Below are 27,508 nucleotides of genomic sequence, written 5' to 3'. Positions count from 1 at the left end.
CTCAGTAGCTCTTTCTGCAAGGGAAAACCCTGCTGGACTCGAGGGTCTGGAGGTCTCGGTGCTGAAGGTGAGATCAGCCTGAGCTCTGCCAGAGTCACTCCCCAGGGCAGCAGCAATGCAGCTTCATCACAGGAATGGGTTTATGTGCACTGAATGCAGGATCAGGGCACTTGGGGTTTGGGAAATACTGTTCTTTCTGACATGCAGCTGATTCCTTCTCCTGGCAGGGAAGTCTTCCAGCCCATGGCAGGGTTGTGATACCATTGCCGTATGTGAGAGTCAGCTGTGGCATGGTAGCATCCATGGGGAATGACTTGGCTTTCCAGCCTGTTTGTCTAGTGTCTTTCAAGAGAAGTGAAGCTTCAGGTCCGGACTCCTGGGCCAGGCTGCTAATTCTCTGTAATAACTTCATTTCTTCCATAACAGAATAAAAGGAAAATTCAAGAAAAAGCCTTTCCACTGGGGAGCCCTGGTTGCAGGTGCAGTAAAGCAGCAAGTGCCCTCTCTGCTGTGCTTGCAGACACCAGTGTTAATGGATAGTGCCACACACAGCTCTGCCACCCGCCAGCACAGCCTGATAAGGTTTGTGCTTGATAAAGTCTGTATAACCTGCTGGGCCAGGGCAGCCACATTCATCATCTTTTCAGACTAATCAGGATCTGCTAAGTGGAAAAGGAGGAAAATCAGTTTAACAGAAGCTGGTGTGGGCTGTTGGGCTTCTCTGGGCAAAACTGAGTGCAGGGCTGATGGCTTTTGCTTGGCTGGAGCAGGCACTGCAGGTCGTCTGTGCCATCCAAATGCTGTCATGGAAATGTCTTCAGATCCAGAGGCCCAGCTTGAATTAGGGGTGAGACATTTCCTCCCCAGCAGCCAGCAGAAGGCATGGAGGGCAAGTCAGAACCAGCCTCCTCCCCTCATTTTCCACATCCAACTCATCCTCCAGGCTGATCAATTATTCTCTCTTCCAGGCAGGGTTTAAGGGGAGGAGGGATGTTTTTATTGACGGGATGAGGGTTCTCCTAGGAAATGAATCCTGGTCACAGAGCTCCAGTCTGGCCACCTCCTATGAGTCCCCAGGCTGGAAGATGCTGCCTGCGTACAGGAAGGTTGGGGCATGATGATGCTGTGAGTGTTCCTTCCTACAGTTCTTGATTCTGAACTCAGTGCTCTAGAATTCCAGCTTCTTCCTTTAAAGTTTCTGAAAAAAAAAAAAAAAAAGGCAACCAAAAACCCAACCCCAAAAACTCTGAATCTGACCTGATTTGAGGTTTTTGGCATTGGAATTGCCTGGGGAATAGAAAACTTGGGACTGGCCAAGAGGTCATAAAAGAGACGTGGAAGTAAATCCTGCAGCTCTGTGGAGCTCCCTTGGTTGTGCAGGGATCTGTTTTGTGCTCTCCCCTGCCTTGTTTGGTTTTAACTGCTCTGTGCACCATATTCTTGATTTAAAGGATGTGCCCTGTTCCCTAAGCAAGAGGGCAGCCCCTTGGGACTGAGGGAGAAAAGACCTGGTGGCTCCTGCAGCAGAGAGGGGTGCGGAGCATGAAACCTTGCGGGTGTCTGTGATCAGAGGATGCATGAAAGTGCTGTTCTCCTGGCTATGGGATGGACTCAAATCCCAGTGCTCTGAGCCCTCCTGCATGGTTCTCCATCCAGCGGTGGTGTTGCAGACTGTGACCTGGCTGAATGGGCACCACGTGTGTTAACTCAAGGGCAAACACACCCATACACACACACTGCTCGCAGTCCGAGGGCTGAGCAGAGCCAGGGTCACAGCCGAGCTGTAGCGGGTGGTTCTACACTGGTGCCCAGCACAAGCATCCTGTGCTCAGCCAAGCCCAGGAGGGATGATGGAAGGTAAGTTAGAGACAAACTGTCATCTCCAGTGCCAGATCCTGGTGCAAAGCCAGCAGTGGAGCAGCAGCAAGGGTTGTAATCCAGCCAAGCAAATCCTCCATCAGCTGAGCATGAAATGGATGTTTGTGTGTGCAAGTGAAAAACGAGGAAGGAGGAGGAGGTGTTTGCATATGCACCCGTGTTTTACCTCAGCGCAGACAGGACAAAGCCTGAGTGCTGGGGCTGGGCTGGGAGGGGAAAGCCAGACTTCACAGAAGGGGAACCAGTCCCGTGTGGGCAGGGGAGATGCCAAGGCAGGACGAGTCTGTGAGCAAAGGGGAAAATTGCTTTGACCTCCCCAGCACATCCCAGCAGGAGCCTTGCTGTGGAGGTGGCTTCTCACTGAGGCCTCAGCCCCTGTAGATGTGAGGCCACGTTGTTTCTCCTCCAGGTCAGTCCTCAAGAATCATAGAATAGTTAGGGTTGGAAAGGACCTTAAGATCATTCAGTTCCAAACCCCCTGCCATGGGGCAGCCAGCCAGGACCCAGTGCTGTGCAGCCACACAAAGCTTGTGCTTTGAGACCACCTCCTTGCCTCCCCTCCTTTGCTCCCACACAGTCCTTGGGCTGGAAATGCTTTGAGGTCTGTGCCTGGCAGGCTGGACCTTGAGCTGGGACAGGGATTGGTTAACGCCGTCAGCATGTTCTGCAAAGCGTTGGACTTTGCATTGTCGGAAGAGGAAATGTCTGTGTTCCTGCTCTGCTTTGTACAGGAACTGAGTGTGGGGCTGGGGCCACTTCTGCAAGGTAAACAGCTGGAGAGCTGCCTGCTCCCCACCTTTCCTCCCTCTCCAACTGTTCAAGAGGCTTCAGCAGCTCTCTTAAAGCATGACCTCTGGGAATAGTGCTCATGACCATTGGTCCAGCGCAGATCCTCCCACTCAGCAGCACTGAGCCTTTGCTGAAGGCTTGCCTCTGCTAAGAGGCTGCCACTAGCTGCTCCCCTGAGAGCTGGTTTTAGGTCTTGCTGTAATATTGGTTTTCCTTCTGCAGCAGACAGTCCTGTGTTTCCTGCCTCACTGCCCCAGCCATGTGAAGGGATGAGGCTGGGCTGGGTTCAGCCTGAGCATCACTTGGGCTCTCCATTCCCCCCATGGCAGGAGTTGATTTCAATCACTGTGCTGTGATGATGAAGCGAGGGGGCAATCAAAGAAAGCTTAAAAACAGGCATTTCTTTAAGCTGTAGCTAAGAAAGCTGCCATGGCTCCAAGCTGGACCTTGCAGCCAGGGGTGAGCAGGCTTCATTTGACAGCTATTTCTTCAATATTTAAAAAGCTGCCTGGAATAAACTGAATGCTTCCAAGTAGTGACCTAGATTCTGCTTGCTGTAAATTTCATTAGAAAGTGGATTTGTGTGCCTGCCAGGAGCAGGCCACTTTGCAGCTTCATTGATCTGCCCAAACCATGTGCTGTGCAAGTGCTTTCCTCAGCAGGTTTTTAAAGAGCTCACTGCTGCTTGCTTCTATCCCCCAACATGGCTTGTTTTCTTGCTTTGCGCTTCTTTTCCTCTCTTTTTTCCCCTCTTCCTGGTGCAAATGCATCATCTGTTTGCTAATCACGTCGCATCATGAGCTGCACAGAGTCGTCCCACCGGCTGTGTGGGATAGAGCAGCTGGGAAGGAAATTGTCACTCTGTGGAGGCCAAAGACTTCCGCAAGGCCGGGGGCTGCCTGCAGCTCTCTGTTCTCCACCAAGGTCACCCATGGTTCTGATACCCTCTCGAAGAAGCTTCCTTCCCTTCTGTCCCCAAAGCATTGTCTATCCATAACTTTGGACCTTATGGAGAGGTGTGATGGTAGCACAGATGGCATATACTGAGGCTTACTAGGGAAAAAAGCCTGGGGAGATGTGGTGCTGCCAGACCTGTGGATGCACGAGCAACATGCATCTCCCCAAGAGTGAGCAGGGTCACGCAGCGGATGCTGAATTCCTCCCCATGGCAGCATGTTTGCAGGCCCCCTGCCCTGGTTAAAGGTATCATAGGAGGACCCTGCAGCTGACATGGGACCTATGCAAACCTGCAGTTACGGTCATTAGACATGGAACAACTGCCTGGTGTGGCTGAATTAATGGGTGATGGGAAAGATGATGTGTCCCTGTACCTGGGTGCCCAGCCCTGCCTTTCCCATGGGAATCCTCTTCTGGGGCTTTCCCTGTTCCCCTGGCACCTTTTTCTCTGCATGAAGGCGATGCTCCTGTGGGGACCTTCCTGGGAACAGGCCATGTAACAGCATGAAGGCGATGCTCCTGTGAGGACCTTCCTGGGAACAGGCCATGTAACAGCAGGAAAACCCATGTTTTGGAAGAAATCCCCATGCTGGAGGCTGTGGAACACAGCTGTCCTATCTGCTGACAAGGACTGCCATGGAAGGGGCTTCTTGGGCTGAGTTTTGGCAAGATACTGGTGAGGCTGATTCAAAGCAGCAGCAGCCTTTTCCAGCTGCCTCTTCCTGCGCTATGGCTGCCAGCACAGGCGATACCCAGATGCAGTGATACAGGCTGTGCTTCCCTTCTGCTGGAAGCTGTTGATTTATTTCCAGAAGTTAAGCTTAGGGCCTGAACAGAGGCCACCCCTGGGCCAGCACTATGGGCTGTCAGCATCCAGACAGGGGCTAAATTAATTCCCCATAAATCTGAAACGCTCTGCTGCTTTCCCAGCTTCTCAGCATCTCTGCTGGAGCTGCCTGTGATTTATTCGCCTGAGGTCTAAGGAGATGGGCAGGAGGTTTGGCTGAGGCAATGGTCTGGGTCCATTTCCTCCTGCCACCAGCACCCTGAGCTTTTCCTTACTCTGGCCACTGGTGGCTTTGTCTGTCCCCAAGCCTTGTCTGTCTCTAGCTGAAGGGAGGAAGGAGAACTGGAGGCAGGAGTTCTGGATCTCTCCTGCTTTGTTTAGGGGCAGTGTGCGTGGTTCAGCCCCTTAGAAGAGAGGTAGTGTCTGGGAAAGGGGGGCTCTGCCCTCTGCCAGCTCACCCCTCTGTGCCTAGCAGAGAGGTGCTGGGGACTGCTCTGGCCCAGGCACTGGGCTGGCACTGGGAGCTTGCCCAGCACAGTGATACTGTCCAGAGGCTTTGTGGCTGGAGCAACCACAGCTGCTCTTGTTAGTGCCAGGACAGGGTTTGCTGCCAGGGGGATCTGGGTTTAAGTGCTGGGAGCATCACTACAGCAGCAGTTTCTCTCTGCAACCCACGAGGGGGTTAAGTGAAAAATGAAATTTCTTTCTATCTCCTTCCTTGTGCTTTCTCATCTCCGCCAACGGAGATGAAGATGGGGGAGGATTCTTTTTATTTCCTATATTTAGCTTTGGAGAAATTGCTATAACTAATCGGCTTTAGGAGACCGGGCTCTCTCCTTTATTTTATCTCTTTCTGTCGCTAAGCCCCTGTCATGTGGCTGTGCACTGCGGCTCCCTGGTGCTCTCTGTTTCCTGGGCTCAGGGTTTTTCATGGAGTCAATTAATATCCCATAAAAATAACACCTCCAGCTGTTCCACTTGCAGCTGCCAGGTTGGAGTCTAATTGCCAGGCCTCCGATCCCAAATCCTGCCTTGCATGTAAAAGTGCCAGTGAATAGGAACAGGCAGAGGGGATGGCCATACAGAAAAGGAATACGGTTTGGGGTGCTATTTTTAGCCTTTTCAAGCCAAATGTAAAAAGACCCGTAGGCTGCTTGTGTCCTGCTGAATCTGATCATAGGAACAACATTGTTCCCATGGCACAGCGTGGCAGCCAGGCTGGGTTCAGGGTTATTTTCAGCAGTTAGCTTGCCTACATGTAAAACCTCCTTCTGGGGCAGTTTGAGCAGCGCTGTGTTGATGTGACTTACAACCATGAACTAATGGGGTTTTTCCACCTCTCATTCTCTGTGTGTTTCCAAACGTGCCAGTGCTAGACATGGCCATAGCAGTGTTGGGGCAGGAAAGGCAGCTGCTCACCCATTGTGGAGCTTATGTCTCACAGAGTGGTGGTAAAGGGGTAAAAAATCCTTTCCTGCTGATTGAGGTATGATGTGGATGCACAGTGACCTCCCTCCCATGTTATCCTGCCTGTCCCAGACTCTCTTCTGCTTCCCAAGCTGCACATTACCTTTGGGGGAACTTGCTGGGCATATCTGTCCTCTGTTTCTCACTGGGGGCCTTGCCTCTGCTTAGTTGGTGCTGCCTTGACTCCCATCACTACCGTATCCACATGACCTCTTGCTACCTCCTGGGTGCTTCCAACCTCTCCTTTCTTACTCCCCAAAGAAGAGCGGCTGCAAAGGCCCAGGTGCATATGGGGTTTGGGGATGGGGCACTAATGAAGCATTGCCCTTGTTTCCAGTCTCCATCCAGGGAGCTGTACTGGGTCAGAGCAGTTCTACTCATCATTGGGCTCTTGTTTAATTCAGACTGAGACTGGTTACGACCAAAAGCAAATCAAACAGAACATCTGTTTGTTAGCTAATTTGGAATACTTAGTGGTCACACATTAGTCTGTAGCTACCAGCCTGAAACCACGACTGCAAATAGGCTTCCTGTGCTGGAGATCATCCCCTTCATTAAACCAAGTTATTTTGAGCCTGCTATTTGGAAGTTGCCCTCAGACAAAAACCTTCTACACATCCCATTTGCACAGCGGTTGCAGAGCCAGTGCTTGACTCAAAAGGCAACTCCTCCTCTTCCTTCTCTGCTCTGGCTCCCCCTGCCCCATTGATTCCTTCTCTTCCTTCTCTGCTCAGGCTCCCCCTGCCCCATTGATTCCTTCTCTTCCTTCTCTGCTCTGGCTCCTCCTGCCCCATCGATTCCTTCTCTGCTCAGGCTCCCCCTGCCCCATGCTGACAGCTACAAAAGCCAGAAGGTGTTAAATGTATCATCTCTCACCCCTGCAGAGCTGGAGCCGCACTCTCAGTGGGTATCCCTTCCATGGAGCTCTGCTACCAGCTCACTTATCCAGGGGTAGACAGTGCTATCAATCTCTGTCCAATCTTGCCTAGCAAAGAGATTGCAAACGTGGCTTTCTATCGTGTGGTACATTAGCCAAATTAATTCCAGGATAGAGTCAGCCAGCGGTGCTGGAGGCCAAGGCAGATTAATGCTGCAGCCATGGCCGGATGCGCAGAGCGGCTGCTTGCAGCGTGCCAGCTCCTGGATGCAGCCAGCCTTCTGCTTCGCAACATTCCCCATCTCACGCTCTTCAAGCGCATTGAACTCTCCACAATCAGCAATGCAGACAATTCAATTGGAAGGAACATCTGTCTCTAAGCTGTGCTCCTCATTCAGGCTGCCACCGCTGCAAGTGGGTGACATTCTTCATGCGCCTTGCTTGCTTTCTTTAATCTCCCCAGTACAGGCGTGCCTGTGGAGCACAGGAAGGTTCCTCCCCCATGACAAGGAAGAAGAAATTAGCAAGCAGATTTGAGCATGTACAGCAAATAATGAGATTGCCTTGGATACCGGGCAGGAACTCATGCAAGGAATTGTGCTGATCAGAGAAGATAAGCAGCATTTCTAGGCCTGCAAATAGCATCATGAGACTTACGGTTCCCAAGGGTTTTCTAAGAGATCCTTGGATGAAAGCTGCCAGCACAGGCCTGATCCACAGACACTGCGATGTAAAAAATAAACCCTGAAATAGCTATCCTGGTGGATATTTTGGTGTGCAAGTGCCTTGTAATGATCTGCCTCATTCTCCTCTCAACAGATAGACCCACTGTTATGCTGGGAGAGAAGCAGCAGCCACAAAGGATGCTTGTCCTGATGGAGCTCCAGTGAAAGGGTGCAGTGTTTGCCCACAGGGTGCAGACCCAGTTCTGGTGGAGTCAGCGTGTTCTTTAAAAGGAGCTGGATTTATGGAATACTTTTAATAATAAGTAATTGTTTCTTATTACTCCTCTGGTATAAAAAAAAAACCTAGTATCTTCATTTTACAGGCAAATAGGACAAAGTCTACACATGGTGAGTGACCCAACTTTGATTCAACACTTGCTGAAGTAGATGAGAGTATTTGTACTGTCAGACTTATTAAAAAGAGGGATAATAAACAGGCTTTGTTTTTATTTTTATAGGAAACTTAACTCCATGTTGCATTTGCTGTGCCTCGTGGCTGAAATGGCTCTTTCTCTAAGGACTGAAAAGTGTTATTAATGAACTGATCAGATCCAGGCAGTCCTTCAGATCACCCAGAGATGATCGGTAACAGGCTGCTCACAGTGAGGCAGGTACCAGGCAGATCCACGCAGTCACCAAAGGCAATTAGAGAAGTTGGGCATTCCCAACTGCCCAGTAAACCCTTGCTTGCTTGCAACTCCAGCTCCCTGTATTATGAGCATGACACCTTCATGACACCAGAAACAGACCCCAGCAAGTAAGATATCATCAAAGCTTTTTTCCCTTTATAATGGAAAAAGGGTTGTGGGGGTGAGTTCCCTTCATCATTCCTTCCTTCCTCCCCCTCCTCTTCCATGCCACCTCCTGATGTCTAAGGTATAAAACTACCCCAATCCCGTGGCAGCCCCAAAGGGGATCTCCCCCTCTTCATGCTCTCCAAGAAGACTGTGCTATCAACCATTTGGGTGTTACAGATATCCAGCACAGGAATGAGTGCTGGATTTGGTGCTCCATCCAGACTATGCACTCCACTAGCTCCTCAGGCATGAATTCTTTCTGTCCCAGCAGTCCCCCTGCACCACCTGCTCACTTTTGCTTTAGCACTGTCACTGCTTCTGAGCAGCGACACTGAATTCCATGTAGGAAGCCGCATACGGGTGCGGGCTGTACAAGGAGAGGATGTGAATAAGGGCTGGGATGCTTTCCGCGTGCTCATCCCAATTCACGTTATTTTATGAATCAGGACTTAGTCCTATTTGCTAATGTTCATTTATGTATCCTTTACTATGTCAGTGATGCCTGTGCTCTGATGTAAGCTGCTGGAGTCCAAGCACTGGCAGCTGGTGTCTCTGGCTGGCTCCCAGCCTGCAACTCTATTTTCCTATCAGTCACTTAGGAAAAAGGGGAAAAAAGCAGGTTTCTGACTGTGTATGGCATCAAAACATGAAGGGCTTCAGTCTACAAGGTCATTTAAGCCTTTTCTACACCGTGGCACAAGGGAAAGTTCAGATAAATCAAACAGTGGTATGAAGTTAATACACCTTCACTTGTACTGCATTAAGCTAAAGTGAACTAAGGCCAGTTTAATCCTGAATAAAGCTCTCAGCACAAGAGTTTAATGCCTTCTAGCTTTTACACTTTAACATCACCTCTCTGAACACAGGCTGGTCTGGACATATTTTACCTTGTTCCCAATCTTCTCAATGGTGGAAAACTACCATAAAGCTAAAAGGCAGCAGTGTTGCAGATAGCGATCACTCAGAAAGTGCTCTGGTCTGCTTCCTCTTACTGACTTTTCCTAAAGTATTTTGTGAGCCTTAATATTTATATCTACATATTGGGATTATTAGTATCTTCCCTGCCAAAGGGCTTCATGATCTCCAGAGATACCTGGAGAAACTTCTCCTCCTCTGTACCATTTCCCCAGTATGGGCTATGTAGCGCTTACAAAAATACATACAGCTGTTCCAGATGAGCACATTCATTGTGCATCTGGAGGCCTGAGCTTGGGTGTTACAGTTACTGTAGTTTTAAGAGTAAAGGGGTGAAGGAATTCACACCACCCCACATTCCAGCACCACCAGATGCTCTCCAGACTGACAAGGGAATGAAACAATTGTGACACCTAGTTACGCATCTGCAATGCGTTTAATAGGAACACTGGGGAATTGCATGTCCCCAGGGCGTATCTCCATCCCATTAGCTGTTTGTCAGTCATCATGCTTATTTTAGCTGGAAATGTTATCATTTGGGTCCTTTTTCATGATTTTAAAGATTTAGGAAGAGGGCAGTTATTCCAGTGTAGCCAGTGGTGCATAAAAAATTCCAGCGACTCGGATGGCACTGATTTATTAGGGAACAGCTCTTGAAGAACATCAGTACGTCTGGACTCAGAATCTCATCCCTCTTTCACATACTTTTAATAAACCTACAGCTTGGCAGCAAGACCTTGAATGAATGCATGCTCCCTCTTGTTGAGAACTCCTAACAATCTCCTCTAGGGCAAAAGCTGCGAAGATCAGACCTGCAGGACAGTAAGAAGCCAGGACCACAGCATGTTATTCACTCTCTGGGATGCAAGCAAATGAAACCAGAGCAAGTCCCTGCCTGCTGAAATTCCAGGGGCTTGCAGTCAATTACAGCAAGGCCGTGAGGCATTTTCAATCTCTGCTTGTATACATCAGCCCTCAGGCAACTGCGCTTTAAGTTAGTTATTATAAATAATAAAGGACTTACTACCAATACTTCTCATTAATTTCCATGGCAATATTGCCTGAAAGAAGATAGATGACGGGGCTTTGAGTTGTGTAACCAAAGTTCATAACGTGAAGGAATGCAATCCAGGAAAAGTGCTCAGATAGTGGGGAATGAGCAACCTTGCATAACCTTCCTAAAGCTCAGCTTCCCTTCCCTTCGTAATGTTTGGAGAGTATGAAGACAGGCTGAGAAAGTTGGGGCTGTTCAGCCTGGAGAAGAGAAGCTGCGTGGAGACCTCATAGCAGCCTTCCAGTATCTGAAGGGGGCCTATAGGGATGCTGGGGAGGGACTCTTCATTAGGGACTGTAGTGATAGGACAAGGGGTGATGGGTTCAAGCTGAAACAGGGGAAGTTTAGATTGGATATAAGGAAGAAGTTCTTTACTGTGAGGGTGGTGAGGCACTGGAATGGGTTGCCCAGGGAGGTTGTGAATGCTCCATCCCTGGCAGTATTCAAGGCCAGGTTGGACAGAGCCTCGGGTGAGATGGTTTAGTGTGAGGTGTCCCTGCCCATGGCAGGGGGTTGGAACTGGATGATCTTAAGGTCCTTTCAAACCCTAAGTATTCTATGATTCTATGGTTTGCACTTTCAGCCTGTGTCCTCCGGGACACAGCCTTCAGCCTTCAGCATGCTTCAGGGCTTTCCTTAAAACATTTCACCCACCCGTTTATTCATTTATATTCCTTCTAACGACACACTGCTGGAGCTGCCATAAAGAAGAGGTAAGAGGAATATAAACACTATTAAAAAGAAAAAAATACAAACATATCCCTTTCCTCTTCTGTGTCTATCTTGTTAAGATTATTGTTTCTGTAGAAAGCAAGCAAGACACATACCATGACTGATTTAGATGTTAAATTATGGACTTTCACTCTATCAATAAACACTGAGTACCTTTAGAAGTCCAAATAAAGCTTTTCTGGTTATATGGCCATTTGGTTCAGTAGAATAGTGGCAGCCAGTGAGAAGTAAAACATTTCTCAGGTTCTAAAGAGAGATGTTATGAGCAAAGAATTTGAGTGGGTGTAAATTCCTTGCTCTTCTATGTTGGTAGGATTATATCTCAGCTTTCAGATCAGGGAAAGGATGTTACAGGCATAATGGCAGGGACTATCAATCAGATAACTAAATCTAATTACAGAGTTACTAGATATAACTAGTTAACATCAGCTACATGAAGGCAACTGGCCAAGTGCCACAGCAGAAACCAGTTTCAGAGAAACAAATCCTGAACACATTAAATAGCTTCTTGTAAGGACTGGTTTCAGATCAGACAACAGCCTGCTCTTGACTAAAAGAAACATGGTTCAGGTAGAGAAAGAATTGTAGCTGAATCGCTTATTAATAGCAACAACAAATTCAGCTTTCCTAGAGACAGAACTGCACCAAAAGGACAGGATAATGATCCTCCATTTCAGTAGAAGGATTTATTTTCTGAGGGAGTAAGTCAGTAATAAAACATGTTCTGGGTAAATAAATTGCCTTAATAGAGTCATTGAAGGGAACAGGGGCATGAGCCCCTAGTTTGCACATCCTGATTTTAACAGAGTTTGTGATACACTGGCAAGCACAAAGCAGTAATTGTGTTTCTTCCTTTCCGTACATCACGGTTAAACCATGCCAGACATGGTCTAAGGCATCTCTTTCAGACACCCCAAACTGTGAAGCACCCCAGGCTGCGTGACTGCAGCTGCAGGAGACAGGCGACAGGCAGAAAGATGCTCAAGGGGGATGGAGACAGGCTGTGTGTGGGCCTTGGGTGCCAGTGCCCCATCCTGCTCACCTCCGAGTCCCAGGGACAGGTTCAGCACCTCTGCGGGCAATTAGCCAAAAGCAAGGGGAACCTGATTGCTCCCTACAACTGCCTGACAGGAGGATGGAGCCAGGAGGGGCTGGGCTCTGCTCCCAAGGAACAAGGGATGGGACAAGAGGAACCGGCCTCAAGCTGCACCAGGGCAGGTTTAGATGGAGCTGAGGAACAATTCCTGCCCCAGAGGGTGCTCAGGCATTGGAACAGGCTGCCCAGGGCAGGGCTGCAGGCACCGTCCCTGCAAGTGTTCACACAGCGTGGAGACGAGGCCTCAGTGCCATGGGTTAGGGGTGGCCTTGGCAGGGCTGGGGAGTGGTTGAACCGAATGAGCTTAAAGGGCTTCTCCAACATAAACGGTTCCATGATTACTAAAGGGCTCAGCACCAAGGCGGTGCTCAGGGCGGGTGGGTGAAGGGAAGCCACACAGACCCCACCGATCCCGCTGCCATGCTGAGGGTCTATGTGCGGAACAACCCCCTCACACCAACCCGCACTGCCATGGCGCCTGCGCAGGCGGTGCGGGGCCGCGCACGCGCACTGCGGGGCCGGCGGCCAAGCCCCGCCCTGTCACTAGTAACAACAGGCGGCGGCGGCACCCGCTCCCCTCCCCTGCCGGAACCGGCGCTGCCCCACGCCGGCATGAGGCCAGAGCGCGGCCGGCCGTCGCGGCGGGAGGCGGTAAGGGTCGCTGCGCCGGTGCTGCACCTGGCTTTCCCCTTCCATGTTCCTCCCCCCTTCCCCGTAGCCGTTGCCAAGTTTCCCGCCGGCTCCCCTCAGCGTTAGCGCGGTCGGACCGGGCCCCCGCGGGGAGCCCCGAGGGGCGGGCGGCGCTCCCTGGGTGGTGGTGAGGGCTAACGGCCGCCGGCCTCCCACCGCTCGGGCGGGCCGCACTGTCCCGGCTGTCACAGGTGCCCGCAGGGCCCCGGCTCCTCCCGGAGCACCGGCCGGGCCCGGGGGGGAGGACACCGCACAGCGGGCGGGGGCCGCGCTGCCCTGGTCCCCACGGGGAGTGAAGCGCTGAGCTGCTGCTTTGTTGTGTAACTCTTGTTCTGTAGGGGCTTGCGGCTCTTTTTGCTGATTCAGGTGTTATTTGTCGGAAGGCGGGGGAGTCACGGGTAAATTCCGCTCTTGCCGAGGATGTCGGGTGAACTTTCTTGTGACTCTTGGGTTTACTGTTGCCTGCTTGCCGGGGCTGGGGAGCTGCCGTTACCCATCTGCCGCACTCCGTAGCCTTAGCTGATAACGCTCTCCAGAAACGCTGTAGATAACGTGAGGAAGCAGTAAAAAGAATTAAAAGTAATGCTTAAAGTACTGAAATAAATGCATTTCTCACTGAAGCGAGCCTGGCTAGCAGCCCGGGGTTCATCTGCCAGTGCTGATGCCAGCGTTTTTCAATAAACGTAATTGCATTCAGGAGGGTTTGGGTCACTTTGCTGGGGAAAGCAGGCACAAAGCCTTTAGAGTAACTCCGGGCCGTTTTGTTAGTGATTTTTTTCTGAGTACATGTTGGAATGTTTGTAGTGCCTCTAAGTTTTTCTCTTCAGCGATCTCTTCTGTTTCAAGTCTCATTGATTTGGAAATGAGAAAGGAATGCATTATATCAGTGTGCTGTAGTGATCCATTTCTTTCATTCTTTCTAGAAACAAGGGGGTTTAACACTTGTTTAATGCTTTAACCTCCCTTTTTTTTGTTGTTTTCTTGTTAAACCATCCCAATTCAGAATGCTCTGTAAGCAAGCAGCCCCCTTTCCATGCTGGGGGACTGGGCACTGCTTTTCTGCCTTCAGCTGGGATGTGTCAATGTTTGTTTCTCGGTAGCAGCACAGGAAGTCTCACCATCCTGATGAGGAGTCATAAAGTGTGTTGAAGATCTGTTGCTAAAACTGGACTGAAAGTGTGCTAATTTTGTGTTGCCTTTGGAAGAAATGATGTCAATTCTGAGAAAAATATATGCAGCTCTTTAGGGCCCCATTGCATCTTCAAAAGGAAAAAGTCAAGGACTTGTGAAGGGTTTCCTGTAGAATTGCTAGCGGGGGAGCACGCACAAGATAATTTTAAGACAAGATTGAAAATGGCTTCCTGCATTTGACAGATGGCTTTAAAAATTTCTTTTCCAGGTTTGAGTTGAGCTTACTAACCGCAGCAATGGTGCAGAAGTACCAATCCCCCGTGCGGGTGTATAAACACCCTTTTGAGCTAATTATGGCTGTAAGTATTATTTTTTACTGTCATTTTCTTCCTTGGCAGTTCCTTGTATTGCAAAGTACAATTGGAAAGGGCTCTGTTTGATAGGTACTGTAAAACAGAAATCTGAAACAATATGTAAAATATCAGATGTTGATAGTTGCTTCTTTAACTGGAGTATTTTTTTACCCAAAGTTTAGATATAGCTTATAGATTTATTTTAAAGTTAAAGCAAAAGCAGGTTCGAGACTTATTTCCCAGCTGGTTACTGGGAGCAATCTATTCCAGCATGGGAGAAAGTGTCAACTACGTTGATTAAAAGATTGGTGTGGTTGTGTCTTCATCAGAACAGAGTTCACAGGACTGCAGAGCACAAAGCCGTGAAAGCAACAATAAGCCTAAATGAAAGAGGAGAAAGCACTCAGACCATTGCTAATACTTTGGGGTGGGAGCGGAAAAGATTGATAGGGAGGTCAAAGAGATGAACAGTAAGCCTCTTGGGGGCATGGTTGCCAATTTGTGTGCTAGTGTTACATATGGTAACAAAAAACCAAAATCCTCATCAGGTTCCCTCTTCTTTCTCTCTTCCCCTCTCTTTTTTCTTTTAGAAAACAGAAAGGAAGTGTATTTGACATTTTAAGGTATATTCAGCCAAAGCCACAGCTGTGTGGCTCTCATGAGTTACAAAGATTGGTTAGGGAGAGCAGCCAGATTAGATTCTGCCTGATAAAAATAGTTAAAACTAATTAAGAATCTAAACAGCAGTTCTTTTATTTCACTTGCTGGAAATACTATGTTTAATGGCTTCAGAGAGAGTTTTAATAGTGTTCATAATGTAAATATTTAGATTGAGCACATGGTTTTGAGTGCAGAGTTCCTTACAGAAGTGATCCTTTGCAGTCACAGGGCAAAAAAGGGTTAGGTCACTCTAGAGGGAATACTTCAATTTCTTTTTGTCTTATTCCTAAAGCTGCCTCCTGTATTACACATGCAGCTCTTACTCTTACAAACACTTCAGGGCAGAGAGTGTTTATTTTCATGAGTGGTGAAGAATCTGTGATATGTTTAAGCTCTTCTAGGACCTTGCTACAGCCTGACAGCTAGGCTTCAAATGGTTTCTAATTTAAATTTGTTTGTGTAACTTTAGCCTTCAGTGAAGTATACTGGTTCTTGTTCTTGGATCAGTCAACCAAAATGAGTTTCTTGGACAAAATTCTCTGGCTGTTTGCTGAATCAATGAGTCTTTAACTTACTGTTGAATCGAAGGCAAAAATTCTTCTTTTAAGTTACTTCAAGGGCATTTTAAGTCAAAATGCTGACATTGGGGTTTTTCAGAATGGGTTTAATTAGAAAAACTTCTGACTATTAATATTAGTTCTCAAAATGTTCTGTATCTTGGGTATAACAGTTGAAGAATAAACTTTACCAAATATTAATTTTTTTCCTTACATAAAAGCTTTTCTTCTTGGGAAAGAAAGAGGCTATATTACATACATAACTAGGACGAAATAATAGTTGAGAAATAAAACAATGAACTAAGAGAAGAAACATCTTTATAAAAAGAAGGAGCTGAACAGGATGGTTTCTGAGACTAGAAGTTTAGATTAGTGATCATACATATGACTTATTTCACCTGTTAGGGCAGCATGTTATCACTTGAACTTGTTCAGGATGTGATTAGTGGATGAACATCTTTCTCCTGCATGCTGCTGCTGTTACTGGCTTTTAAAGGCTGCAGAATTCCTGGTGATGGTCTGTCAAAACTGCTCATGCATTTTCCAAACCATGCAGAGGAGTCCATCCAGGAGTTGAATTCTTTAAAAAATATAAATAGTATATGATAGTTTAATGCTTTTTTTTACTGTTTTCCCTTGGTTGAGTAGTGATTGCATAAGTGGAAGTATTTCTGGAAGGACTATTTGTGTCAAATTTTGTGCTTGCTAAAGCAGAAGTACTGTGTTGCATATTCTCAGCAAGAAAGTGCTATAAATGTTATTTTAACAGTGCCAGCAGCTTTTCTGAAACGAACACATCCCTGTGTATACCAAGCTTGAATTTCAAGCACCTAACAAACGGCTTTAACAGTATGGTGGTTTATTTGATTTTTCTCTATCCCTTTCTCTTATTTGCACCCAACCTTTGAAAGAATGTGTCCTCAAATAGAGGCTTAAACCCATATACCAGAGATGCTCAGCTGTCATTAAAAAGCCTTTCAAAGAAACCTCTGGTCAATGTGTCAGCAATGTTCTTTATAGTGAGCTGTCTAACAAAAATCAGCGTTTCTAGCATGGCTCTTGTTGTGTGGGATCTCATCTTTGTCTGAAGGTGTTGAGTACTTCTAAAGAGTCTATTTGGTAAGTGGTCCTCCCTTAGAGTCCCTTAGGAACTAAAGAAATAATTCATTCTATGGAGAGTAATGACCACCAGTGTCAATGAAGCTCCTGTGGACTGTAAAGGGTTCCTGGATGATACATGTTCCAGTTACAAATCGGAGCTCATTAAGTCAAACTAATATTTAGCTTTCAGATAGAGGAATCAGCATAAAACTCTTCTATAAGCAGCCAAGTGAATGCCACTTGCAGAGTGGGTCATTTACACTACAAACTTCCTATTTGCCCACTTTTCCTGGGTTTCAAAGAGGTACTTGAGGGAGAATAAAGTACAATCAGCATTCCATTCATGCTGCTCTAGTGTGTTTTGAGAGAACTTTGTTCTCTCTGAAGGGTGAGTGCAGCTATATTAAGACCAAAAAATGGATTTAATTTTACTTTGATCTAAACCAAGATTGACAAGTGTTTTGCAGGCAATTATGATATAAAGACTTTTAAAATAGACACAGTGAAAATTCTTGTTCTAAGTTGAATTGGTGTTGAAAATAAGTTTTTCTTATCTCCTTCACTGAAATCCAAAAATTGTCTGTTGAACCCTAATGTATCTGTGTGACAGCATACTTCAAGGCACAGCTCCTTATCTCTCAAACCTACAAGAGAATTGAAGTTCTGCTGTTGGTGGAGAGCTGGGAGATCCATTGCTGTGTGCTTCTTGCCTTCCTTCATCATTAAAGGCAAGCCACATGACATTTAATATAAGCTACTTCCCTTGAAGATTTCCTTTTACTGGCAAATTGTTTAGTTCCAGATAATATCTAAGTTACTTTAAAAGCAGAAAGAACCGGATGCAGATCTTCTAATGAAACTATCTCCTAAACTTGAAAAAATTCTAGAATCATAGGCTAGAAATTATCACATCTTGTCTGACACACCTAACACAGGCAATATGATTTCACCAAATGGGTACCAGTGCTGACATGATGAATTTTGGCTGCTCTGTGGCTCATCTGTCATAAACCACTTCTAGAAAACTCTCCATATGTATGTGTATATATATATATACATATTTTAAAATCAAAACCCCAACAACTTGCACAGTTGTTCATCAGAGGGAATAGAATCTTGCCTCCTTTCTCCTCCTGTTCATTTTGAAGTTTACGTAATGCTGGAAGCAGCTGAAATGTGGAAAAATGACTGTTTACTTAGACTCACTTGTCAAGTTACCGAGGTTAAATGTATTGGAGAAAAACCTGAGAGGCTGCTTTTATAAATCTTTTCAAGATTATCAATTCAATTTTTTATACTGGCTTAAAGAAGCTTACATTTAAATTAATATAAGGTCCTGGCTGAATAAGTGGTTCTTAATTTTAAAAGGCAGATTAAAAACTTGAAATCTTAACACACACGAGGCTAAAATTAACTTTGGAGGTTCACAGTTCATTTTCAGTCTGGCATGCAGTGGGTAATTCCCCTGGAGTTTAATTTCCAAAGTAAATTTAAATAAGGAATAATCATCTACTATGGCATTCCAAAGGTGGAATTAATGCTGACCAGAGGAGATTTTATTTTATGTAATTTCTGGAAGTTCTGTGGTGAAGTATATTTCTCTTTAGCCAGTTTAGAAAATGTCCTCTTTACAGCCGCAAATTACTTAGTTTCAGAAGAAAATGTAATAGTAATGTGAATGAACACAGCAAGTGTGCTCTAAACGTGTCCTGCTGCATTTAGTCAAATTTACAGAGATTTTTAAGGCCTCATGGCTTTGTGAAAGCGAACATTTTTCCACTCTGCCTGTGACAGGAGACAGACTTCCAAGGGTATTTTGCAGTCTTCTGAATACCTAAAATAGGGTTTCCACTTAATAAAGTTGCTGGCATCTGTCAGCTTCCACTGGTGCCAAACAATGTAGGTAAAGTAGCCATCAATGTCAGGAGCTTGCAGTTGTGGAAATAACACATTTCGTTTTGATTTTAAAATCAAAATTGCAATTAATCTTGCACTGCCTTGGGGCTGAAAATTGCTTCCTTCTGAACTATGTGTTCTCATCATAATCCTTTAAAAATGGTCTCACATTTTTCCTTTGGTCTAATAGAATATCTAAAGCATGAATCTTAATAAGTATGATGTGTAGTGCCCTTTTGATTAGATTTTAATTTTAATGGCTCAAATTTACTGCTTTTGAACAAGGGGCTGACTGCTTTTCTTTGGTTTTATGGATCTGGAAAAAAGTGTGTTTAAGACAAATCTCCATGAGTTAAAGTATCCTTAAATTACAGGAAAGGAATAATATTGTATATGGCATAAATAGGCTTCAATATTAGATCAGATTAGAAAAAAAAAATTGTTTCTTTCTTTTAGATTTACAAATCAAACTATAATCCCTTGATCTAGATTTGGGATGAGTTTCCTGATCGGGTAGTACATAATCTTTTAATTTTAAAGGTTATTACTTTAAAATCTCATTTTAAAAAAGAATAACTGTATCAAGTTAAGTGCCTAATCTGCTCATAGAGCCCTACAAGTTTTGTTCTTTCTAGTCTTTTTTTTTCTTTTTTCTTGGAAAAACTGCATTCAGCAAACCATGTGAAGGGGCTGAGAGGCCGAGGAGCAAAAGGAAGCTATTCTCCAGGTGCTTTTGAAAGCACAAAGTGAGCTTTAAGTGTATAGAGGATTTATTCCCCTGATGTGGTGCACCTTCCTGAGGCCTTATGTTGGATACCCAAAGCCTGGGGGTGGGAGCAAGCTGAGCTTCCACTCCGTAACCTGCTCAGCTTCTGGCCTATGACTCCCAGACTCTCATCAAGCTTTGCTTCCTGTCTTTGTTGAAAATCCAAGGTTATTTGTTCCAGTGAGGTGGAACAGTGCCTTGTATGGATTTTCTTGTTCTATACTAAGTGTCTGCAGTTCAGCTACTGGTTTATGTCATTGTTGATGGTCTCTTGTGTTAGTGCATGTTGTAAGGACAAATGAATTTTTGGCCACTTGCTTGGAACGAGCAGTGGCTAACGGATGTAAGAGTTAAGTTGAGCACTAGGGGAAAATATTGACTTAGCCTGCTTACTGTGCAATTCATATGTTGTTTCATGGCCCTTTTAGCTATTTCCATGGCTAGCTGCTTCCTGGTTTTTGTGGGCAAACACATGACCTCTGACTATAGCTGATAGCTGCAGTTCTGCTCACCAAATGCTTTGAATCTGTTGTTTTTAACAAGTCTTTTGTGCTTGAAAAGCTAACCCACCACTACTGTCAAACTCTGAAAGGTGTCAATGGAAGAGAAATATGTATCAAAACAGCTCTTGTTCCTTTGTTCTGAAAGCACTCTAAGCTTTTCACCCTCTGCAGGTGTTTTAGCTCTGAGACTTGTACAAAGTGCTGCTCTAGGATCTGTTGATCAGCCAAGTGACGTTGTCTTTGAGTTTAAATTTTGGAACACACGGGAATCTGGCAGAAAGGAAGTGGTTAACACATTCTGCAGAGTCCTAGATGCTCATGATACTGTGGTTACCATCTGGAAAAGGTGTAACATCATCCTCCTAGTTTAACATGCGGTTAGCCATTAAGCAGCACATGTAAAAGCCTTCAAAACCCCTGTGGGAAAGAGGTATGGTGTATTTCCTTTTTGTTAATTTTGAAAGCATGGCCATTGAGAAGCCAGGGGTTGCTTGGAGATCAGAGGCACCGGCTGCAGATGTAGGATGAGGTGTTTCCATATGGTACAGCCAGTTGTGTGCACTTCCGGCTTGAGCCATCTGCTGTTCCTGTGGAGCCCTTACTGCTGTTTTACAGCAGAGTATTTGAACTGCTGTACTTTTAGGAAACAAGCACGCAAGGAAAGAGAAGGGAGAAGGAGAGCCTGAGGGACTGGAGGTGACCCCCAGGATTTTGGAGCACAAGATTGAGGGGTATTCATTGTAACCAAGGCCCGTTTTGCTTTGCACTAGGTTTAAATTCCGTATGTTTCTGGAAGGAGGGAAGTGATGTGATCTTAAAACTTGTGTTCTGAATATAAAATGAATCTTCTGAGAATTTGCAAGGAAATGTGTTAATTAGCTCCAGTTCAAATTAATTACAGGTTAGTTTTAAATGGTCTCTTTTCTTTTCTCCCAAGTGTCTTCCAATTTTTCATGTAGCTCAAAATTACTGTGTATGTATTCTAAATTAAGAACTAGGCTGTTAAGCTGAATTATGAACTTTTTATCTCATTTTCGTGATACATTTAAGGCAGGTCAGGTTGGCTGCTCAGTTAAAATGTGAAGGCCTTAACATTACATTACAGGTAATGTAATAATCCGGCTTTCTCACAGCCAATTCACATGCGGCTGGTTTTGGTTATAATGAGTGAGAGTTGTGCTGATGGAAGACACGGTGGCAGCATTGCTGGGAAGCTCCTGTTGGAAGGGCTGGCTGGCATCATCCAGCTGCACTGCAGCATGGAGGAGCCTTGCCAAAAGAGTACAAGCAAGCAATGAGCCATCAAAATTTGAGATGAGGTCTCAGCATCTTGGCTTTTCTCTGCATTGCTTTTGCTCGAGTAATGCTGATTTCAGCCTGGTCCACAGAGGTTTTCAGCTTGTGGTTCATGAGCTTGCTATAAGGGTCAGAGAAACACAACCAAATATATGGTTTACCATTATAGCTGTTGGTGTACCAGCTCGCTCGTGTTGCTTTCTTGCAAAGGCATGTTCATCAGCAAGGCAGCTTAGGCTAGTCAAAAGCTGCCTTATTAAAAAGGGGAAATAACCCCCCTTGTCAGCCTCATTTCCTTAGCAGGCTCACTTGGGGCTGGTGAACCCTTCTGCAGTGTCAGTGAACTGAAGGCAGTTGGCCACAAGAAGGAAGGAACAAGTCAGCAGGGCATTTGTCAGTGCATGTTGCACTGTGGGAGCCCTCCATTCCATGGGGAAATAATTAGGGAGTTTGAAAAATGCCTGTAAAATTGCTGTAACAGTAAATGAAGGGGCTTAGGAACTTGATGCAGCAGTCTTCAGGCCTGGTATTATTTAGCAGTGCAAAGTACTTGTAAATTGTGGTTAATGGCTTGGAGTTGTGGATTCTGAGAATTGCTTTGGCATTAAGGGGAATCTGTTCTAAATGAAACAAAGAAAAAGGTATTTTGGATGATCTAATAGGGTAGTATGCCAGCTGACGGCTTGGCTTCCTTGCTTTATATTCAGGTGGGAAACTTCAGAGCTCACCATTTTCCGTCCTGGATTTCTCCTGCGTTTTACTTCATGATAATTGGGTTTGGGGGCTATATATCAGTAAATTTGAAAATAAAAACATCATGGGGCTGTTGGAACCTGACATCTTTAACTGGTGACAGCAGAGGGATGGTGGGAAGGAGCTATCCTTTTGTATTAAAAATGAATTCTTATTCAAACTGTTGTAATTCTTAATTGTATCTGCTTGGGTTCTCTTAAATCAGCATTTCTGTCATGGTCAGATTGGTAAAGTTAAATATCTACATCTGGAGGGTTGTGTATGTTTTGGGTTACTTGTTGGGGAATTAAACGTTTCATTTTGACATTATTTACATTCTCAAAGCTTGTATATAGATGCATTTTGGAATGAATGCAGATCAATCTGTGTAACAGTTTAAAGCTACATTGCAAGCCTCTTAACATTTCAGCCTCTGTGCCTGATAACTTTCTGCCTTGCCTACTGCTGCTGTAATGTTATATCGTACTGCTTTGGTAATAATAGATCATTTGTCAAAATGAACATTTCTCTGGTGATGGCTATGATGGGGATGTGTCATTTCTGTTCGTTTATGCCACAAAAGAAGGGGAGCAGTTAGCTGCCTGATGAGAGCACTTCCTTTCTTGAGTGCATTGTGTCTCTTTATTTAGTGTAAAATGTGAATGCCATAGACATTAAGTGCAGTTCAGGAACATCAGTCAGCAAAATGCTTTCCAGAGAACTTTTTTTTTTTTTTCTGGCTGCTTCATTCAGTGTGTAAATTATACTGTTTCATGTGCAAAACTCTCTTTGCTGTTCAATTTATTGGCCTGTGGATAAATTCTTCATTACCGAATCCATGGCTCTATGAAATGACTTATTTCTATTGGAGTGTTTCATGGTCTGCATGATGCAGCCACTGATGTTGTAATGAACAGAATTTAAAGCAATTTTGCTTGAACTTGTTTGTTCTGTGACTAAACTGATTCTTGCTTTTGTTTGCCTTTCTTTGCTGTAGGAGGGCAAGGAACAAAGAATTGATTGTATTCTCTTTTAATTGCTTTTAAGAACATGATCAAAGAAGTCTTGACTGTTCTTTTTAATGGGCTTATCTTTGAAAGTGAAGTGGTATCTTTCTGTACTGGAGTGCAAGAGTTGACCACCTTAGCATGCCAGGGATGCATCCAGCAGTGGTATTATCTGGTTATTGATATCTTAGTGATGTATTGGGATGTGGGGAAAAGAATGGTGTTCTGTTTCTTGATGAGAACCTCAGTATTGAATTGCACCATAAGGCCTGTGTAGCCAGTGTGCTATGTATCTGGCAGTGGCCAAGAGCAGTGTCTGTGTCTAGGGAAGGGGACAAGAATGAGATAAACATATGGTAACACTCTGGGGAGATTTCATCCTAAGCGATGTGCCTTGATAGCCCTTCTGCTCCAGACAGCGCCTGTGTGTGCTTACTTTCTTGTGTTTGCCCATTCCTTTCTGGAGCCAAGTGAACTTTATTGTGACACCCTGCAGCAGGAGCTTGTGCTTCATGACACTCTGTCCAGAGATGTGTTTTACTTAGAGCCTGGCTCCTGCTTGCTCAGCTGCACACCACCTCCTCCTGGTGTTGGAAGAGGCACTAAAACCCCTACTCACATTCTTCTTGCTTGCCCTGTTAGATATCTCCCTCAGTTTTTAAATTATTCTTTTTCATGGTGATGAGTCTTACTCTGTTTCATAATTTATGATTCCATGTGAAGCACCACTGTGGTTCTGTAATGTTCATTTTCTACCATTTCTAACCTTTTTTTAGGATCTCCTGATACATCAGACGGGTATTTAGCATGGTTTTTTTATTTAATGTTAACTTTCTAGCTTGAGGTACATTGTCTGCAGGCCCAGGCCTTATCATGCTGCATTTTGATGACATTCCGTTGACATTAGTGAATGGTCAAGATTTAATTGATGTAATAAAAAATTTTAATTGGTTTGCTTAATAGACTACAGCAGCTCTCTACCTGGAAGGTGGTATTTTCCTGGTCAAACAGACCTTTACAGTTGAGCCATGCTACTTATCTTGAATTAGGCCCTTTTGGCAAAGCTTTCCTTTACTGATTATACTCTTGGTAGAGTGAAATCAGTCTTGCAGTGCTTAAGGGACCAGTTGCGTCTGGGCCAGATGAGAAGCTGGTGGGCGCAGTCTGAGGCAATGAAGTCAAACCTGTTTTACTGAACCGTTGTGGGGGGTGATCTGTATGGAGATCAGGAGACTTTGTTCTCTGTGGTTGTACAGGTCTTTAACCTTTCAGACAATGGTTTAATGAGGAATCCTGAGCCTATTCCATAGCAATGCTGTAGTCATCCTTTCCTCCCCCACTCAAAAATTAGGTTTTGTCTACACAGTAATAATTGTATTTAAAATACCCTAACATATTCCAGATGTTAAATGTGTTTTAGCAGACCTTATTGTAAGTGGCTGTGATTCTGAGACCAAAAACATGACGAAATACCAGTTGTAGGACTCCTAAAAGTGGGACTTAAGCACGGTACAATGGAGCAGTAAGGAATATTTTGACTGTTCCAAAAATAGATCCTCAGTGGGCATAGTAGGACTGCAGCTGAATTTTAAAGTAAAACTGGCTGCAGAGAAGCCAGACACACAATTTTGTTAACTGGAAAGGAATGGGGAAGCTAATACCAGATTCTGCTTTCAGTGTGACAGTATCCTGTGCATTTGTGATATGCCTGTTTAGCAATGCAGAACGCAGTTGTCACTGTTCAGCTGCTCAGACAAATAATGGTTATTTACAAGCCAGGGTAAGACAAGCTTAATGGTTTACAGTCATTTTGATCTGTGTATTTTAAAAATTTCAAAGAAAGCTCCGTTCCTGTGTTGTGTACAGGTTTATGTATTGCCATTGTTACAGAGAAATAGGAAGTGTTTGAGAATAGCTCACATTCCCCAGTAATCACATGTTGGTCTCCAAGCATTTAAGCTTTCACTGGCCTGCTGCCAGCCTTTACTGTGATGCTCTTTTGGAGGTCAGCCTCTTCTCCATAGTACTTTAACCTTGAGCCAAAGCAGTCGTGTCCTTTGCATTTGTGGTCAGAAGCCAAGTTTTCTATTCTAGAAACTACTGAAGTTGACTCTAATTGCAGGGCACATTCTGTCAAAGTAACTGTTGTGCTTAGAGCTATGTGGCTTCTGGGCCAGAACTGATTTCCATCTGTCTGGCTTGGAATGCAGGCAGAGCAAACACTCATTTTCTCTGCAGTATAGTTTTGCACATGCATTTTAATATAAACAAGTTAAAGTGAAATAGCAAGTCAGTCTGATACTGCTGTTGCTCTCACTAGTTCAGCTAAGGTCTGTGTATACTGAAAAGCCGTTTACAGCAATGTGGCTGTGAAGTCTGTCTTTGTTCCACCTTCAGCCTAGACCAGAACAATGTCAGTTGGTTTGTTCTTTTTTCTTCTAACCAGCAGTTTGATCTTGATCTCCCTGTCACAAGCCAGCCTAACCTGAGTGATCTGACTTCCCAAGCTTACTCCAAAGGAAAGGAAGATTTACATTGAGCATGTTTGGGGTTTTTATCCTTAATCTTTATTTTTCTTGAGGAAGCAGTGGTACTTGCCCAACTTCCCTGTTCTAGCTTCTCATTTTAGATAATAATGTCTCAAGATTGTGCAGAGGCTGCGGCTGGAGTTACCTCACTCCATAGTGGAGTGGCGCTTTGCCTTGGGCTCTTTGGGGCTCTCTGGACTTCTTGAAGGGAGGCAAAGAGTTAATGATCACTCAAGCAAGTGGAACTCAAACTCTTCCACTGACTGTCCACTTTCTCCTCAGATCCCACCCTGTCCGTGCATTTGTTCTCTGAAGATGGACAATCAGGTTCCCAGCTATGAATCAAGCATTACATAGTCCCAGCCACGCAGATTTATTTAAGCAAACCACAAATGACTTGTATCTGTTTGCAAGAAACCACTCTCCCAGTTAAAATACTGTTGAGGCATGCCTGTGGTTATTAAAGATCATTTTTTACAGATAAAAGATGGTATATGAGCCCTTGTCTGCGATTTAGATTCTGTATCCCCAAAATGTTCTTCCTGCTGAATCAGTATACCTATTGCCACCAAAAGTTTGAGTAAAGTTGCATTGAATCATTGAAGCGTTTACTTTTTATCTGGAAGACTGTGTCTCTGCATGCAGCAGAATGGTTCTTGGGTGGTTAAAAGCCAGTCTTCTTCCAGTTTCATGCTTCTCTATGCAACAATCAAGGCGTTCTAATTTTGCTGGAAAAGCTTCTCTGTGACAACTTCTCTGGAATAAAAATGCCCAGATTTTGAATAGTATCCATGCAGGAATGGTACATTGAGGGGGATAAAGTAAAGATCTGTATAGACAGAGCCTGTGTGGGTGGCTGACTGGCCACATCCCCAGGAGAATAGAGGTTTGTTCTGGCTGAGGAAAGCAGAGGCTCTTTGCTTGGTCTGCTGAGGTGGTTACCACAGTTGCATAACTCCACAGTGAATTACCAGTAAAATTCCACTGATCTGGATGATTGCTTTGTGGCCTCTTTATCTCCTGCTTTATTTATAAGGTCAAAATAATTTTAATAAAATATTAAAATATTATTCAAGCTTGAAACCACTGGATGCCAAATCTGTAGCTGACACATTTGTGTTACAATACAGAGGAAGTTTGCATCAGGCCTTCCTGTTCCCCAGTAACTCCTTGCTTCTGCTTTTTGCCTTTTCTTCCATCTTCTACCTTGCTTTGGGTTTTGGGCTGGTTTAGCTAAATATGCTATGCTTATTTTTTTAGTATAACTCAACTTTGTCAAGAATGCTTTATTAATATATATTATCAAGTATTTCCTTGGATAAGCTTAGAGTTTTACTGCTATTTAGTTGTAAATGCTACGTAAATGAGCATCTTTTCAATAAGCTGCCTTTGAAATCCTTTTGGTTTCTGGTTTGTATGCTGGTAGAAAGAGGAGCACTTGCTTGGTTCACATCTCCTCCACAGAGAATGTAAACTCTGAAATACTTGTAAACCCTTAAATTACTACCAAAAAAAGGATTGTGTTTTTTTCCTGATATTGCTACTATCTTAACTTGGGTTTGATGTCTTCTGTAACTTTCGATACCAGAAGGTAGTTCTAAATTAAACAGTTAGTGGAAGTGATGTTAATGTGCACATTCCTATCCAGTCAATGCATACTTAGCATGAATTTCTTCAAAACATTCTCCGCAGCATCTTCCTGAAGCATACTTGTTGCAAGCAGTGTCCTGCGATTGGCAGCCAGGATAATATCCCAAGAGGCATGTGGTTGGGGGTGATGTTTTGTGCAATAAGCATATTTGGATTTCAGTAGGACTTTTGATGTTTTCCCCGTCTGGTGGCCTCAAAGGAATGAAGTTGAAGAACAAGCAAGACAAACCCATTTTGAAGATGAGTACCAAAGTTTTAGAACATGGTGTAGGTCCTGTGATGAGATTGCTTGAAGACCTGTCCAGTTTCAGTGATAGCTTTTCCAAGTGACCTGGACGATACAACAAACGGTGCTTGCAGAGTTTTCAGTGGTGGACTTGCTGGGTTAATGGTTGGACTTGGTGGTCTTCAAGGTCCTTTCCAACCTAAACAGTTCTATGATTCTGTGTTTGTGAGTGCTTTGCACCTGACAGGAACTCAGAGCTAGCTTACATGAACTTGCCTTGCAGGGTGGCTGTTAGGGCTGTTTAAAATGCCAAGCTCTGCATTTGGTCTAAATTTGGA

General features: G+C 44.8%; 1 protein-coding gene across 3 annotated transcripts in view; it reads left to right on the top strand.

Annotated features, from left to right (window-relative positions):
• The first annotated feature begins 12,571 nt into the window (after positions 1 to 12,571).
• The window catches only part of SEC14L1 (SEC14 like lipid binding 1), a 40,105-nt gene continuing 25,168 nt past the window's right edge, over positions 12,572 to 27,508 (top strand). Inside the window, exons 1-2 of one of the 3 annotated variants that reach the window (XM_061377046.1) lie at positions 12,572 to 12,725; positions 14,164 to 14,254. In XM_061377046.1, the coding sequence (XP_061233030.1) occupies positions 14,192 to 14,254 (63 nt within the window). In that variant the 5' untranslated portion in view covers positions 12,572 to 12,725; positions 14,164 to 14,191. Of the gene's footprint in view, positions 12,726 to 13,093; positions 13,204 to 13,322; positions 13,344 to 14,163; positions 14,255 to 27,508 lie in introns of those variants that run through there. The other 2 variants (XM_061377047.1, XM_061377049.1) reach the window with 2 other exon arrangements.

The sequence above is a fragment of the Neopsephotus bourkii genome, unplaced genomic scaffold, assembly GCF_033783945.1.
Source record: "Neopsephotus bourkii isolate Nb327-2 ecotype Australia unplaced genomic scaffold, CSIRO-AGI_Nbou_v1 NB_1749, whole genome shotgun sequence".
NCBI lineage: Eukaryota > Metazoa > Chordata > Aves > Psittaciformes > Psittacidae > Neopsephotus > Neopsephotus bourkii.
Note: the sequence above shows the minus strand (reverse complement) of the source record. Positions and strands in the feature narration are given on the sequence as shown.